General features: G+C 34.3%; 1 protein-coding gene and 1 long non-coding RNA gene across 2 annotated transcripts; both read left to right on the top strand.

Moving 5' to 3' along the window:
* The first annotated feature begins 3,457 nt into the window (after nt 1–3,457).
* LOC145252405 (uncharacterized) lies at nt 3,458–4,419 on the top strand. The gene is made up of 2 exons (XR_013863591.1): nt 3,458–3,535; nt 4,279–4,419. It is a non-coding gene; the product is annotated as an uncharacterized LOC145252405 (long non-coding RNA).
* Nucleotides 4,420–4,754: 335 nt separating this feature from the next.
* Nucleotides 4,755–12,309, top strand: LOC145252629 (SUN domain-containing protein 1-like). Its single transcript, XM_080112355.1, has 11 exons — nt 4,755–4,843; nt 5,989–6,062; nt 6,587–6,627; nt 6,774–6,808; nt 7,385–7,526; nt 8,457–8,513; nt 9,098–9,182; nt 9,501–9,616; nt 10,101–10,268; nt 11,458–11,550; nt 11,667–12,309. Exons 1-11 carry the CDS (start codon nt 4,803–4,805, stop codon nt 11,781–11,783), a joined length of 969 nt encoding a protein of 322 aa, XP_079968481.1. The 5' UTR covers nt 4,755–4,802; the 3' UTR covers nt 11,784–12,309.
* The last annotated feature ends 5,623 nt before the right edge of the window (nt 12,310–17,932 follow it).

The following is a 17,932-nucleotide window of genomic DNA, read 5'->3' as shown; positions in this document are numbered from 1 at the left end:
GGGAAAATATGTAGCAATAATGCTTGTATAATAAACAGACTATATATATATATATATATATATATATATATATATATATATATCCACATACAGCACTGTTTCGCAGCTAGACAAGCAACTACCTCGAGCTAGAATTGAAACCCAACCGCCCATATGACAGTCGAAACTTCTAACAATTGCGCTATTCGGTGGCTACTATGCGGGCAGTTAATTAAAAATGTTTTGACATTGTCCCAATACATGTCTGACTCTATTAGCAAGGAACTAACCCCACAGCCAACCTCAACCGCAAGAAATATCATTGAAATAAAACATTTATTTTTAAATGTCGTAATAACCGTTCAGAGTGATCTAATGATTATAACATCATGATCTGTGCATGCAAGCTTAAGTGACCAAATTTCATTTCAACTTTAGAGTGCTCAACAATAAGAACCGAGTTATTAAAGGGACTGACATTATTATACACACATAATAATTCAAACAAACGACCTTTGACCTTTTGTGTCATGGGGTATCTATCAGCTGTTTTAGTAGATTACAATATCGTTTTGTGACGTCATAAAAGATTTTTTGACATATCTCAATGGAGAACATTATCCTTTTGTGACATCATAAAAGATTTTTTCTTACCCTCTATTTCAATAGAAAATGTATCTTTCTGTGACGTCATAAAAGAATTTTGGCAACTACCATTCTTTATAAAAAGGAAAAGCTTTTAACAATTACCACTCATTCTTCATTTTGCACGATAACAAGTCAGCAACGTCAAACAAAGTTTTAGTGACATATTGATAGATATAGATCGATAAGTAACCCTTTTCCTGAAGCTGAATTTCTTCTTGACAACCTTGTGTCACATCCTGTGATCATACAGAGACAATAAATAAGGATCTACAGGTGAGGATTTTTTTTCTGCATTTAAAGTGTATTTATTTGACACAAACATGATTATCTGGCGTTGCTCAGCCATAAAAACAAAATGAGAGAGTTCTTATGAACTTCTCTCTCACTCTATTTCTATCTACTTTTCCTCTTGAATTGATAAGCTATTGCGTCTAGGGGACAGAAAGAAGAGAGATTGATCAGTTTTAGCTGAATCGTTTAGCATCAATTCGCAGAAGAAAATACTTCTTGAGGGTTTTTGCTGCTATAACACTATATAAGGGATATTGTATATAAAGGTTGTAGGGGACCATTGATTGAAGTTCAGACGAGCACTTGGCATGAAAATAATAGTAGGGCAGAGACATGCTTGCAACATCTCTTCTGTGTGAAAGAGGCTGCAAGGAAAAGAAAATGGCATCACCTACTAGGTTTCAAAGACAGTTTTGAACTCTATCAGGCTGGATAGGGCACGCTGAGAAGCTCCTGCCCAGATGTAGTAACAGTACTCCATGTTTGGGCATACCTAGCGTAGAGGATTGCATCTATCTTAGTTTTTATTTGTGTATAATCTTGGCCCTTTTTAGTTGCCATATTGTGTGTGTGTGTGTGTGTGTGTGTGTGTGTGTGTGTGTGTGTGTGTGTGTGTGTGTGTGTGTGTGTGTTTGTGCGTGGTAGCCTTGCTTTTCTCCCTATCTCCTTGCGTACATCTCTAACACTGGCACTCACCAAGGTGGTGAGTACTATTCTATCTTGTTATTGTTTTTATTAATATTTATTATTATATATCAATTTCCGTGTCATTAGTGTTGTATTTATCTTTGTTTAGTGATTTTTTAGTGTAATTTAAGTATAATTTTAGCTTGTGACCTTTGAATGGATTAACTCTGTGTCTTTTAATTCAAATGAGAATAATTATTTGGAGATACGATTTTTTTTAGATATGTTAGTGATCAAATTAGAAAATGGTGGATCTGGAATAACAAACATTTTTGGAGGTGAATTTTTTTCTAATTTCAACATGACACGTAATTACATAATAGTGATTTCATTTAAAATGCATTTTCATATTTTATTATCTTGCACAAGCATTCAATTATCTGATAAAATAGTAAATATGAATAATCATAATTTATAACAAAAATCGCTTAATAATTTCTTTTAAATATTTAATAATAAAAAATGTAATGAATTAAAATAAAGTTCAAAACTTTATTGAAATAAATAATTCACTAAAATTCTTATGCATATTTCTTGTATTTACGCAACTTACAGATATTATTTGTTTTTATTTTTAGATTTTACTATTGATTGTTTATTAAAATAAAAACATTTTATATTTTCAAATTATAAAAATCCAAAATGTAAAAAAGAGTAAAAAATAGTAAAAAAACACAAACATGTTGACCACAAGATCCTATCGAGAGTTGATATTTTTATACATAGTTTGTTTGTGCATAGAGCTCACTAAAGTTGTCTTATATGCATGAAGTCCGCCTCATTGATTGCAGCAATTTGTTAACGTGCATGATTGCATGTTTTTACCTCCGACACCAAAAAAGCAGAATTGTCCAGTTGAATTTTCTTGGAGTTTGTAGCCCATGAACCTATTCATTATGTGTCAGAAAGATATTCCCCTCCCCTCTTCCAAAAATTTTTGACTCACGAGATGCACCCATATTTACAATAATAAGTAATAGTTACACAATAGCATTTAGCACAAACGCTAGCAGAGGGAAAACCCAACATAACCATTTAGTAGTGTTGGAACGATGAATCGAAACCAGGAATCAGAAAATTGGAACTTTTTGGGGTATCGGAATTGATATCTCGTTTGAAACATTTTGTACCTATTTTCCAACTCCAAAAACGATTCTTTTAATTTTGTTTTTATTTTGTTTAAACTAAAATTTATAGATCATTCCCACAAGTGTAATTTTATGTCCGAGAAGATATCTGCATATTTAACATGTGTTTTTATGGTAATCAGGATAAATAGCAACTCTATAGTTAAATATTTAGAGATTCATACAGAATCGGAATCGGTAATTGTATCAGAATCGGTGATGGTATCAGAAAAAAATATTGGAATGTCCCATCACTACCATTTAGTAACATTAAGTGATGCACACTGTATTTTTTGTGGCCCTTGATCCTATTTTTTATTTTTTTGTAAATTTCCCTCATCACTACAACCAAAAGCCTTGTACTACCCCCCTCCAATTAAAATCACTGCTCTAAAGATTGTTTATGAAGATAAATATGAAGGACACTTTAGCAGAATCCTATGATAACAGCATTCTGAAGAAATGGTTTCTGTTGTCTGACTGTAAGATTGTTACTTGTTTTTCTAGAAACGCTGATGTGTTTCTCGTGTGTTCAGGTCGAAAATAAAGTTTGCATACCTTAAAAAATAGATGACTGAGTATATTAAGAAGTTTGTTTTAATAATTTTTTAAATAGAAAAAGTAGGCTTTTAATATCAATGTTAGATCGATAAAAAAATCAACTTTATATATATATATAGATTTTGCTTTTCTTTTAATAATGTAGTTTCTTTCTCCTTATTTTTCAGTTTTTAGGGATCAAGACCAAACAATGCCTCATTCCTATTGGTTAAGACCTCGAAGACAAAGGATTGTTTATTCAGGTAAATCTTTGCTGCAAAGAGTTGATTCCTGTTAACAAGTAACAAATACAAAACATTATATGAAAACAATAGATTTTTTTAATAAGTGTTTCTTAAATAAACATAAACACTACTACAAATATTACTACTATAACTACTACTACTACTGCTACTAGGAATGATAATTGAAATAATAATAAAAATCTTCAGTAATTTGTGTTGATTAAATAAAAATAAAACTTAACATAAAAAATGGTAGTTTATTAGAGGATAAGCGTTAAAGCAAAATCAAAACAAAATTGCTAGTGAATTTAATTCGATTCGCCATAATGGTGACACATTTCAAGCATGTTTTTCTCAAGTTACATGCGTAATGCTAAATAGATTTTAACTCAAAATGATTTCCTTTTTATTAATATTTAATAAAAACAACATGAAACAATTTTAATGTCTATACAATTTTTTTTCCCGCATTCTGCTCTGGACACAATTTTAAATGCTTAACCAAAAGTGATATTACTCATTCGAAAACTTTAATTCTTTAATTAGTTTGATTATAAGATTAATAATTTCTAAAAAAAAATCAGCTTGTTTTTCTATGTTTTGGCAGTATTACACAGCATTATTCAAAAATTTATTTCTAACAAAAGCGATATTAGATTGTATTAGATTGACATTTCTTCCAGTCCTGTAGATTTCAGACTCTATAAACAAAGAATAAATTTATTTTGAACTGAAATGTTTATATTTTTGAATCTCTTCAGAAAACAGAACTTTTAGAAATGTAAGGAGCATCCCCTGCTCCAAAGAAAGCTTTATGGCTCAGAGGATGGCGTATGCTGCAGCTAACTTGGAATTAATTGGTGATTATCTCATGGACAATGCAGATAGATTTAACATAATTGGTAAGTGTTTGAAAAAGTCAGCAATTTATATTGTATTTCTATTTAGACACTAACAAAATACTTTAGGGTCATAGAATGAAAAATATTGGCAATTAAAAATACGAAATATTCTTAGATGTATCAAAAAATCTTTAAACAACATTTAATTTTTCTTTCTTATGCAGTTATTTTACAAAATACTGTTTTATAAAATCACAAAAATCATTTAATATCTAATTTGACTTATTAAAACAACATATAAAATTATTTTTCTAGAAATTTACAACTTTTGTTTCAATGTCCTGCTAACAACTCATTAGTTGAAATGTTTATATTTTTAAATTTCTTCAGAAAACAGACCTTGCAGAAATGTGAGGACAACCCCCATATCCAAAGAAGGCTTTATGGCAGGTGCAAAACGTTTCTGCACAAACATAACTTTAATGTAAGTATAAACACTAAACAGATTTTGTTTTATTAAATTTTTAAAAATCGACATAACATTTTTTCCGGTTCTTATTTGCTTTCTAAACTCTAAGGATAAATACTTTTTTGGCTCGAAACAGGTAATACACAGTTTGAATTTTACCATTTTCATGATAAATTATCGTGTTTGTGTGCTAAAAACAAGTGTACAGTGTGTTAAAACTAAAACGTTCACTGCTTTTGGTTAAGATTCATCTATATATTAATACGATTGCGTGTGTGTTATTTCCTTTGTCACACTTAAAACTTTTTTCTTCGGAATAACTGTCGTTTAAATGTTATAACTTTCCATCACTTGTAATAAATAATTTTATGAAGAATTTTCATAAGTTTTGGTTTTGGTTTCGATTATAGCTGAAAGAACACAAGTTAGTCTCTCTCTCTCTCTCTCTCTCTCTCTCTCTCTCTCTCTCTCTCTCTCTCTCTCTCTCTCTCTCTCTCACTCACACACACACACACACACACACACACACACACTGCTAGCTAGGATAAATACTTTTGCAGTTTTAACACAAAAGCTACAATAATACCAGGGCGGCTTTATTTATGCTGAACATCCACAAAATACTAAAATCAATATATTATATATGAAAAAGTCTGCCGTGGAATTTCCACAGGTCCTGCTACTTATTATAAATGTGACTTTGTCTGTCTGTGGAATGATCTGTAACAAACTTCTCTATCAATTTTGGGTCTACAAACTATCATTGTATTAAAATATATATATATATATATATATATATATATATATATATAGAGAGAGAGAGAGAGAGAGAGAGAGAGAGAAAGAGAGAGAGAGAAAGAGAGAGAGAGAGAGAGGGGGTTACCCGAAAAAAACCGGGCCTCAACTCTAATTAGGTCCCGTTTCTTACTCTTTTGTCCAAATGAAATGAAACTTTGGTCATGACTAGTTTATTATATTCAAAACATCACATCAAAACACAAGGGTCTTTGGCCTTTTTTTCTCCGTTCTACAACATATGTTCTAGATGGCTTCCATTTAGCTTTTGTTTTGTTGGGAGTCACTCTGTATATATAAATCAATGTTAAATAATATAAACGTCTGCTTTCCACTTCTAATCATGTCTCTCATCTTGTTGACAGTGTTACTTCTGGTCGACTTACCCGTCGTCTACCCATTTTTATTTTGCTGCTGCTCACTGGATTGTGGATCATTTGTAAGTATTGCTTTTTTTTTTTTGTTATGACACGTTTTGACATCTATTGAGTTATTATAAAAATTATGCTTGGAGCAAAGATGAACAAAGTGAGAATAATCGGAATAACGTAATTGTAAATTAAAAAACAAGAATCAAAATTTAGCAAATCTGTTGAAATATTTATCTATTTGGATGATTAGCATATTTTTAGCTTTGTACTTTTTCATTTGTTGCAGGAATTTTTCATCATAAAACCCTTTAATTTTTGACATTATATACAATTGTGAGATGCACTTTTAGATCTTAGTAGCAAATGAAAATGTTGCACAGGAGGTTATAGGTGAACTACCTCCAGTTATAGGTTAATTACCTCAAGTTATAGGTTATCTAACTCTGGTTATGGATGAATCAGCTCCAGTTATTGGTGAATTACCTCCAGTTTTTGGTGAACTGCTACCTTTGGTATAATTTCATTTTTATGAAGAAGAGGATTAAGTATATGTTTTTATCCATCTTGTTATTTTTGTTTCTCTCTTTTGCAGCTGGCCTATCAAATATGTTGCAATACCCAGGAAAATCTGAGGTAAGAACATCCAATTCTGTTTCTATTCGCACCCCTACCCTCGACATTGAATTTGCTCTTCCCCTTTTTCCATTTTTTTTTATTTCTTTCTATTATCTTAGTAAATACTCAAATTCACCGATTTATAATTTTAATTTTTTTTTCAGTCTTTGAATACAAATTTAGGAAAATCATTAAACAGGTAAGTTTGATTTTTCACATTTTTTTTCAAGAATTTTCTGATGTACCTTCTACATTCTCTCTGCATATAAAGTATGTTTAATAATGATGTGTTTATTTTACTGGTGCATAAATAAATTGAAATTTACTTCCCAGAATAGTTTGAATTATTTAGACTTATCTCCTTTATTCCTTCAAACTCGGATCGATGCTCGTAGTTTAGCCACTGAATTTAATTTTTTTAATGAAAAATAAAACTTTGTGATCAATTTACATGATTTTTTTTGTGAACAATATTTCCTTTCTATCTCGGGTACATTCATACAGATTTATTTTTTGTTTTATTTTCATATGATGGCGATTCTGGAAAAGCATCTTTCATTTTTTTAACTGAAAAGCTTCTAACATAAATACTAAATTTTTTAATGCAAGTACATCACAAATGAGTTGATGAACCAAAATAAATTGTTTTATGATTTCCCAACTATATTTCCTTTAAAATAAACTATGTTATCATTTGTATCATTTTCCAAGAATAAAAATTCCACTTTTTTTTTTACAACGATTAAGTTCAACTTTAATAATTTTTCTTTTGCAGCCAAAGTTCAATAAGTTGTGAGAACAAATATGAAATGACAATCAAAAAATCTCTTCAAAATTCTCTTCATTCTGATTCTCTTGCTGGATTCACTCACATTCGTTCTGATGTCAAAATAGAAATTTCTGCTAATCTGGCAAAGGTAAACTTTCATCAGTATTCGATTTAGTTTAATTTTGTCTTATTTTTATATGTTGAAAAATTAAGAATGGTACGAATGCAAAAAAACAGTTGCTATGAATTGATTTAAAATGTTGTATATCGGGATTGATGTGGGGGGGGGGCAATATAGGGCAGATACTGTGCATGTGTGACATTTTTTTATGTCAATTCATGTGAATTTGAAACTTGTAAAATTGGATTTGCAACCAATTATTTCATTTAAATTCTTTCTAAGATAATTTAGGATTTAAGGATTTAATAAATTTTAATACATATAATTTATCCACACGCACACACACACACATATATATATATATAACTTCTTGGTACTTGTGCATTTAATGAACCAGACATAACTCAGCATTTGCTCGGCTTTGTGCGACGCATGACGTCAACGGCAAGATAAAACACACACACACACACACACACACACACTTACATATATATTTATATGTATATATATATATAACTTCTTTGTTATCTACATATGCTTCTAGAATTATTTTTATGTGTATGAAAAACTTACTGAAAATTGTTCTTGTGCATTTGTACAGGTGAGCCACAGGTTCAAATCTTGTAAGAGTGTCAGTTTTCACTTTGTTGTATTCTTTATTTATTCACAGCCCCATAGACTTAGTAAATCATTTGATTAATGATATAAACCACACAAATATTAGAATCTACAAAAATATAAAGGCAGCATAACATATGTGTGCGTGTAATTTTATGTAGTAGAAGAAATAACGAGAGTGCTCATTTATTTATACAAGAGCACATATATTTATATTCAATGGACAGTATTCATTAGTTTAATCTTGTTTTGTTTTCACTAAAACACTGGAAACTCAACCTACAGGATTAAAGATACCAAGTTTGATTGATATTGTAATGGTAAATTCTTATTTTCCAGTTTGTACGATCCTTGATAAAGGAAGCTCTGTTGTTAAAGGAAAAGGAAACCAAAGACGTAAGTAATATGACTCCCAGGCAACTCCGGCTAGGGACAATTAGTACATATGTTTATGCTCTTTCATTTATATATTTTTATTATACAATAATATTTTACAAATACTAAATGACCTGAACAAGAACAAATAATTCCCAGCAATTATATGTAAAACCAAACATTCAATTAAATAACTTTTTAGAATTTATCAAATGATTATAAATACATTATGTCACACAAAATTACCCTAAAAGAGTTGATGTGCCGTAAAACAAATCCCAATTCTTTCTTCCATTAATACAGAAATAAAAATGGACAAATTTCATCCCATTTACATTCAATTGATAAAAATCATCAATTATAAAATAAAATTAATCTTTTACAAAACAAATTAATTTTTAGTTTGGAAAGTCAATTATAAATATTGATCCATATTCTTAAAGAAATATTGTATTTCTTCATTTCTTCCTTTTTGTCACAGTTTTGCTAGACTAGTATATATAACAAATGAACATACACTATACTAACCCCTCCCTCTCGATTCGGTAAAACATGTAACTTCATTATGCGTACAACTTTCACAATGTTCATTTTTAATTTTCCAGTTTCTACGATCTTTGCTAGACGAAGCTCTGATGAAGTTCAATGCTGATAAAACTGGAATGGCAGATTTTGCTTTGGAATCTGGAGGTGCGTTTTTGTTTTCCATCTTCCTATCTCCATAGATAATTATGAACCGGTCATTAAGTTGGGTGATAAAATAATTCGACTATAGCTAAAGAAAATACCATAAATACAGTAATTATAGTCAGTAAACTAATTATTGACAAACAAATTTAAAATCAAAGCACTGTCATTCTTCAATGCTCACAAATTTATCTTTCCAAGTGTTAATTTTTATTTAAAATAATAATCCACTTTAAGCTGACATTTTATTATGGGTTGCATATATTTAAAGAAGCTTTTTAAATGTATTTTTGGAAAAAATCCTTTTCTTTATTATTTCAGGTGGCAGTGTGATCACTAATCGTTGTTCGGAGACTTTCACAAAGTATCCTACCCTCATCAGTATCTTTGGTCTTCCTCTCTATTATAAAACCAATTCACCCATAACTGTAATTCAGGTAAAATAACTTTCTTTTATGAAAACTTAATTTTTCTTTAACGCATTAAAAATCAAAGTAGTTGTCTATTTAATCAGATTTCCCAGAAATCAGATCTTATGGATAGATTTGCTGTTAATCAAATTTTATTTATAACGTCAAATTATCGATGTTAGACCTCAAGACTGTAATTCAGGTAAAAAAACTATTTTTATGAAAACTTAATTTTTCTTTATTGTATTTTATAAACATGTAATAACCTTTAAGTACATCTTTAGAAAATTGGGCACAAAGATTTCCCTGTTTGAAAAAATTCACCCAAAGTTTAGAGTTTACATTGATCAAAATATTCACAATAATCGTCCAATTAATCACTGTACACTCTTAACCCTTATCCTCGAGTGGTCTCTGGGCCTTGATAAGTGGTTATGCCTATGTAAAAAAAAAAGAAGAAAAATAGCTTGTATGTGTGTTTATTTTATGTTTTCTTTATTTCTTGATTTAGCCTGATGTCCATGTCGGTGAATGTTGGCCCTTCGAAGGCAGTACTGGAACGTTGGTGATTCGCTTATCACATGAAATTAAAATCACTGCCTTCAGCATGGAACATATTCCTAAATCCATATCTCCCTTTGGACATATTAAGAGTGCACCAAAAGATTTCTCAGTATATGTAAGTGCATCTGTTTTATTGTTTTTCTAATATTTAATATATCCGTATATGTACATGGAGTTTCATTTTTTATTTATCGACATAGGTAAAAATGTAATATTTTGAGAATCAATAATACATATCTTGGTTTGCTTAAAATTATCTGCTTTTCTACTCACAGACAAGAAAATAAAATATGAAAATGTTATGCGCTTGAAGCGCCGCTTCTCTACTTCATGTTTAACTTAGAAATGTGTGAATTTGTTTTTAAAGAACTGATTATGATGCTTAAACCAAATAAATAAAACTTAAGAATTTTAAAAACACATCACAAACAAAATTAAATTAAAAAACTAAAATATAACACATAGGACGAATTTAAAACATATTGTAGTTAATTGTTTTTAAGTTTTTAATAATTTAGAATCTAAATTAAAAAAAAAATCGATGATAAAAAAATTACATTCTCCTTCCAACATGATTTTTTTTTTTTTTTTTTTTTAATTTTAAAATAAAATAATCAATTTAAAACCGGAAAACGAGTTCCATTTTTTTGTTGTTTAAAAATTTTTGGAGAGGAATTTGTTTTAATGATTTTTAACTGATAAAAAGCGGCTTTAAAGGGAGGTAATTTGTTTCTCCTTAATTAATTTTGGCGATTATCATCTTTTGTGTGACACGGGACGCCGGACAAGTAAATTAATAATTGAATAAACTAATACATAAAGAGATGTGGCTATATAAGAAAATACAGTTTTAAATTAAAATCCTATAGTATGTTTTTAAAGTCTGTTCAACAGATGCTTCGATTTTCATGATTTTTTAAAAATGTCTATAAAAGCGATAAACTTACATTTGAAATAAACTAAAATGTAACCGTTAAGTTATTTTATTAGGATTTAAAATTGACTGAAACTAATTCCTATTCTTAATTGTAAAATTTCACACCAAAATGAATATTTTATAAATTATTAAATATTCATTTTGTAACTAATTTATGTTAAGTGCTTAAAAATAAAATGAAAGTTACTTTATAACATTATTTTGTCATTAAAATAAAAAAAAAATATTACATCCTTAATCTTTAGAAAAAATATTACAATATTTACACAAAAATAAAAATGTATGAATAAGTTTCTTACAAGCAAGTATTAACTGAATATCTTTTGATTTTCAAACTGGGTCCATCTTTTTTCACCTCTCCTTATAGAGCTTATCCGATCCAGATGATCATGAAGGTGTCTATTTAGGCAGCTATACATACAAAGATGATGGGAGACCTATTCAGCAGTTTATAACACAGGTAATGTTTCTGTGTTTTTTTCTTTGTTTTTAACCAATTTTCACTAAAGAGTTTCTTTTTATTTCAATATTGTTCTCATGTGAAATGCTAAATTAGTTTTCATTATTTAATTTCAGGTGAATAATGCAAACCCAACACAATATGTGGAACTTCGGATTTCCAGCAACCACGGCAGTTTAGAATATACTTGTCTTTATCGTTTCCGTGTACATGGAGTTCTTTACACTCCTTAAAAATCTACAATGATTTTTGTACGTCTGTAGCTTTTTTTTTCTAAACAGATCATTTGATTAATTTTATACCTTTCATTTTATTTTATTTTATTGTTGGGTGAGTTAGGGGTAGTGTTTATTTTAAGTTTAAATTCTTCATTTCTGTGTCTGTAAACTGACTTTAATGTAAATTTGTTCTGCCCATGTCTTAGGAAAGAATGGATTGAAATATTTCATTTTTGTATAATATTCAATCCTGCTTTTCCCATTCATTTGGCTAAACAATATTAAATATTTTATTTCATGTTTATTTTCCTATCAAACATTTTTGTACCCAATTACGGGTAGATTGTAAATATTTTTTATTGGTAAAATGATTTATTCTCTGTAGATTCCAATTCGTTTATTTTCTGTTTAAATCTTGTTGAATCTACAGAAAAAAAATGTTTTGCATCCACTGATCAATTTGTAAATACTTTCTTGTTATTTTATAAATTCTGAAATGTAAATATGTTTCATCTTTATGTATTTGTTCATAAATGTTCAAATAAACTGTTCTACTTTTAATAAAAAGTTGTTGTTTTTCTTTTTAGTCTTTTATGAAATTTAGATTTCATATTTAAAATATGAAAATATACGTTTTGTATGTCTTTTTCTATTTTTTTGTTCAAACGTTTAAAAGATCGACTGGAAAAGAAAAAAATGAAAACAAAAAAATTTACAAATTACTTTTGAAACTCGGATATTTTTCTCCTTAATTTATTCCCATTGAAAACTGATTTCTCTGCTGCTTTATTTGATTATTCTTTTGAATGATTTATTCCGCCTGGTGTAACGGCAAATGTGTAGTAATTACCAACAAAACAAACGCCCATGTGTTTGTGCCTTGTGTAGGCATGCGCGACAACAAAACTTGGGTTTTTAAAAGCGGAAGTCTCGAGGTGGTCAGGAATCTCCGAGCGCATGCGCAAGAGGAGGGATTAAGAGAGTGGTATAAAAGGCAGGTTGAGTGAGAAGGTTGTTGTTGTTGTCATTGGACGTTACAGTGATGCGTGCGTTAGCAGTTGATTAGGAAGTTGTTTTTTTTTTGTGTCAAGTCGCGCACCTCGGTGAAGGTGAAGGTCATAAGCTATTTCGGCTATTTCGTTTTGTCTCTTTTTCTGAACAACTATGGCTGGGGCAAAATTTGATTTAAAACTGATCCCGAATTCGACAGATCTACTTCTGTTGTCGATTGGGTCGAAAGGGTTGAGCTGACCTGCAACCTCTGTGAAGTAAAGGGGGTGCATACCGTGATTCCCCTGAGATTGGCTGGAGGCGCCCTGAGTGTATATCAGCAACAGTGCAGTGGAGAAGGCTGATGTTACCTCTATAAAAGATGCTTTATACAAGGCATTTACCATGGAGCCCTGCATGGCCTACGAAACATTTGCCTCTAGGAACCTCATGCCAGGAGAAACTGTGGACGTCTTCTTCGCGGAGCTGAAGAAACTTGCAGTTCTATTTGGCAATGGAGTGTCAGAGCAGACACTGGCGTATGCGTTTGTGGCTGGCCTTCCCACCCATGTTAAGCAACTGCTGAGGGCTTCCACCAGCGTATCTGTAACGCCCATGGAACATTTGTTGGAATGTGCTCGAGCCATTATCAGAGATGAGGAGGACCTGAAGGAACCGGTTGTAATGATGGTGCAGGCAGCCAAGACTAATGCTGAAAAGAGTCCCAGTTTGAGAGCCACAACCAATGGGAAATGTTTCTGCTGCGGCCAGCGAGGCCATTTTGCAAGAAGCTGTACTAACAAGGGGCGGGGGCGCCCGCTCTGTTTCCAATGTGGTAGTTATAGACATTTATCCCAAAATTGTGCGGGAAATGCATCAGGGGGCAGGACGTCAGCGCCGCCCTGTGCCCCGGACAAGAGTTAATTGAGGCGCAACCGACAATAAATGTGTATGTGGACCAAGTGTCTTGTTCAGCTCTTCTCGACTCCGGGTGCTCACACAATATCATGAGTGCCAAGTTGTGTCGAAACTGGACAAAACAGAACATCAAAGTAACCACAAAGGTGGCAATATGCAAGCTAGCTGTGGAGCCGGAACTGCCAAAGTCCACACAGACTCTGGTGTGGCCGCAGACATTAATGTGCTGGTGATGCGAGTGGATTTGCTGGGATTTGATGTACTGTTGGGATATGATGCTATTAAGGCACTGGGGGGAGTTGTTATCGGAAGAGATGGGACTGTGCGGTTTTTGGAAACCCCAGTGTGTGCTACAGTTCACATTGATCGGCCTGATTTTAAGGTGGACTACGACCATCACCAAAAGCATGGACTGCATTGTGGAAGTGGACAGAAGGAACGGCACCAACCGAACTCAAGAATAGCATTGCAGAGTACTCGATACCCGACAAGGCCCGTAATGAATATGAGAAGGAGCTTTTGAGGCATGGATCCAGGATGGATGGCTGATCCCCTACCCCAACAAGCTGGGACCACCCAAGGGTCTGATTCCCTTAATGGCGGTAGTCGAGCATAACAAATCAAAAGTTCATCCAGTGCTGGACTATCGTGAACTCAATAGATACATTGAGACGTACACTGCCGATGCTGACATGTGCGCCAGCAAGCTGAATGGCGCCAGAAGGGCTTCAATGTGTCTATAGTAGACTTGCAGAAGGCTTATTTGCAGGTGCGAGTGGATAAGACATTGTGGCCGTTCCAGACAGTGTGGTTCCGGGGTCAGAGATACTGCCTTACTCGACTTGGCTTTGGGCTGAATGTGGCACCGCAAATCATAAAGACCATTGTAAATGCAGTGTTGTCCCAGGAAAAGAAACTGATGACGCAACATCGGCCTATATTGACGATGTTTACGTCAATGAAGATATATAATCTGCGTCGCACGTCAGAGAAAAGTTAGCTCAATTCGGGTTGGAGTGCAAGGATCCCAAACATCTGAGGGATGGAGCACAGGTATTAGGACTGGACATCTGCAGGAAAGACGGTACCTTACGATGGAGGCGTGGCAGTGAAATTCCAAACATCCCTGATGTTATTACACGGCGGACTATTTTTTCCTTGTGTGGGAAACTTATTGGTTACTTACCAGTGTGTGGCTGGCTCCGAGCAGCTGTGGGCGTCATCCAATGCAGGGCAAGTTTAGTAACTACAGGTTGGGATGATGTATCTGATGATGCTCTTCTAACTCTGATGACGACGGAAACCCTAGAGAGAGTTGACAAGGAGGACCCTGCCCATGGAGAATGGTGTGTCGATGGGGACACTGTGAATGTGTGGGTTGACGCTAGTTCTTTGGCATTGGGAGTGTTATTGGAGCAAGTGGAAACGTAATTGAAGACGCGTGCTGGCTGCGACCCGTTAATGATTCTCAACACATCAACCTGGCAGAACTGGATGCTGTTGTGAAGGGTTTAAATCTGGCACTGCAATGGCAGTAAAAGAAGTTGCACTTGTACACAGATCCTCTCTGCGTCTACCACTGGGTGTCCAGCACTCTTTTGGGACGAACGAGAGTCCACACTAAGGCAGCCAGTGAGATGTTAATTCGGCAGAGGCTAAACACCCTGAAGAGTCTGGTATCAGAGTATGACCTGTCGGTGAGTGTAACGCTCATGGCATCACACTGTAATCATGCAGACCAACTAACCCGTGTGCCTCACAAATGGTATGAAGCTGTGAAGACAGGCGTGGAGTTCGCTGCTCGATCTTGCGCAGTTGGCGCGATTAGCTCATGCCAAATACAAAGAATTCATGTGCAGAGTGGACATCCAGGTATACAAAAGAACTCTGTATTTTGCGAGGCGTGTGGACCCGGCAGTGACAACGGCAGATGTTAGGCAGATCATCAAGCACTGTGAGGCATGCCAGTCTATCGATCCTGCACCTGAGATATGGCAGAAGGGCGATTGGAGGTTAAGCATGTGTGGCAACGAGTAGCGATGGATATTACCCATTACAGTGGTAAGCCCTTTCTAACCCTTATTGACTGTGGACCCACTTGTTTTGCGGTGTGGCGGCAAATGACCAGGCAGGACTCAGCGAATGTTGTCCGCCAACTGTCATCTATCTTTTCTGAGCGAGGTGTGCCGGAAGAGATATTGACGGACAACGATGCTGCTTTTTGTAGCCACCAAGTTCGGCAGTTGTTGAATGAGTGGGGTGTCCGACTGCGATGTGCTCATGTGCCATCAGGTAATGGCATTGCTGAGAGGAGCCATCGCAGCATCAAGAGAATTGCTGCCAGACAGTAATGCACCATTACGGAGGCCACATATTGGTATAACATCACACCAAAGGATGGGAAGACACTAACAACAGCACCGGCAAATGCCATACACGCATACCGTGTTAGGATAAAGAGCATTGACACTGTCCAGCCAATCGACGAGGAGAGTCATGACAAATACAAGGTAGGGGATCCAACTTGGGTAAGACCCCCTGGAAACCGGTGCACCACCAAGTTCAAGCGAGGACGAATATCTGGAGTGGTCAGCCAGCACTCGGTCCTTGTTGATGGAACCCCATGCCATGTGCGCGATCTTCGCCCAGCTAGTGAAGTACATCCCACAACTACAGAGAGCGATGAATCATCAGATGATGAGCTGCTGATAAGTGAGGTCACCAAGCAAGAGAGTGGTAGTTGTAGTTCGTCTGATCAGGCAGGATCAGAACCAGAACCAGAACCAGAACCAGAACCTGAATCCAAGATTGTAAATACCACCCTTCGCAGAAGCCAGCGAACTAAGAGGTCACCCCCGGAGTGCACTATGTGATCATCAGATCAGGGGGGAGTGTAGTACTTAACAACAAAACAAACGCCCACATGTTTGTGCCTTGTGTAGGCATGCGCGACAACAAAACTTGGGTTTTTATAAGCGGAAGTCTCGAGGTTGTCAGAGATCTCCGGGCGCATGCGCAAGAGGAGGGATTAAGAGAGTGGTATAAAAGGCAGGTCGAGTGAGAAGGTTGTTGTTGTTGTCATTGGACGTTACAGTGATGCGTGCGTTAGCAGTTGATTAGGAAGTTGTTTTTTTTTGTGTCAAGTTGCGCACCTCGGTGAAGGTGAAGGTCATATAAGTCGTACACCTCGGTGAAGGTGAAGGTCATAAAATGTTGTCCCACAAATTACAAATTACTTTTGAAACACGGATATTTTTCTCCTTAATTTATTTTCATTGAAAACTGATTTCTCTTCTGCTTTATTTGTTTATTCTTTTGAATGATTTATTCTGCCTGATGTAATGGCGAATGTTGTCCTACTTTCCGTTAAATCTGGGTTACTCCTCCTACAAACATACTTACTTTAAGCACTAATCACTATAACTTGCAGAACGGTCAAATTTATTGAATAAATAAAATCTCTGTACGGCTCAAATACTGTTTATGCTGATCACAGCCTTGATATACTTGAGCAACTTGTTGCTACTGCTTCTACATCATCACTATAATCATCAGGTTATGCCATTTAGGATGCTGCAAGTTGACATCAATCAGGTTGCATGCAGTTATGTGACTTTTTACACACACAGGTCGTCTTCCTTGGTCTACCAGTGCCGAAGATATCCAGGTGTATTATAGAGTTGCTTTAGAACACGGCATTTATGGAAATGCATTTATGGTTTTAATAAAAGTTGCAAGTTAAACAAGGAAATGCAATCATCATCATCATCATCATCATCATCATCATCATCATCATCATCAGTTTATTGTCCTTTTAACATGGTGACATGTATTGCATTGCTTTAAGATTAACTTTCTAAGTAACCTATATCTGGTCAAGTCTTTATTATCCCTCCTTCCTTCAGGTTCTTTTTTATCACTTTCTCCTAATTCTTCCTTGGCTTTCCCTTTTAAGCTGAATCAGCTCCCTCAACTGTTGTACATCTATTCCCTTAATCATCCTCATCTTTTTTTCAACGTGGCCATACAACCAAAGTCTACTCTTCTGCACACATCTCCCTATTTAATCTTTCTCTGAGGTCATAAGAACTAATCCTATGTTTAAAAAGGCTGTGTCCTCTATAGTATCACACCTGATGGAATAGACCATTTCATACCCTCGAAAATATTCCAGCAAAAACCTAATAGACAGCCGTAGTTCTCTGCAGAATTTGATGCTGCCATTGTGTTACATGAAAACGGCTGTCCCCTTTTCA

Source organism: Euprymna scolopes, chromosome 29, assembly GCF_053919585.1.
Source record: "Euprymna scolopes isolate OS-2025 chromosome 29, ASM5391958v1, whole genome shotgun sequence".
Classification (NCBI taxonomy): domain Eukaryota; kingdom Metazoa; phylum Mollusca; class Cephalopoda; order Sepiida; family Sepiolidae; genus Euprymna; species Euprymna scolopes.
Note: the sequence above shows the minus strand (reverse complement) of the source record. Positions and strands in the feature narration are given on the sequence as shown.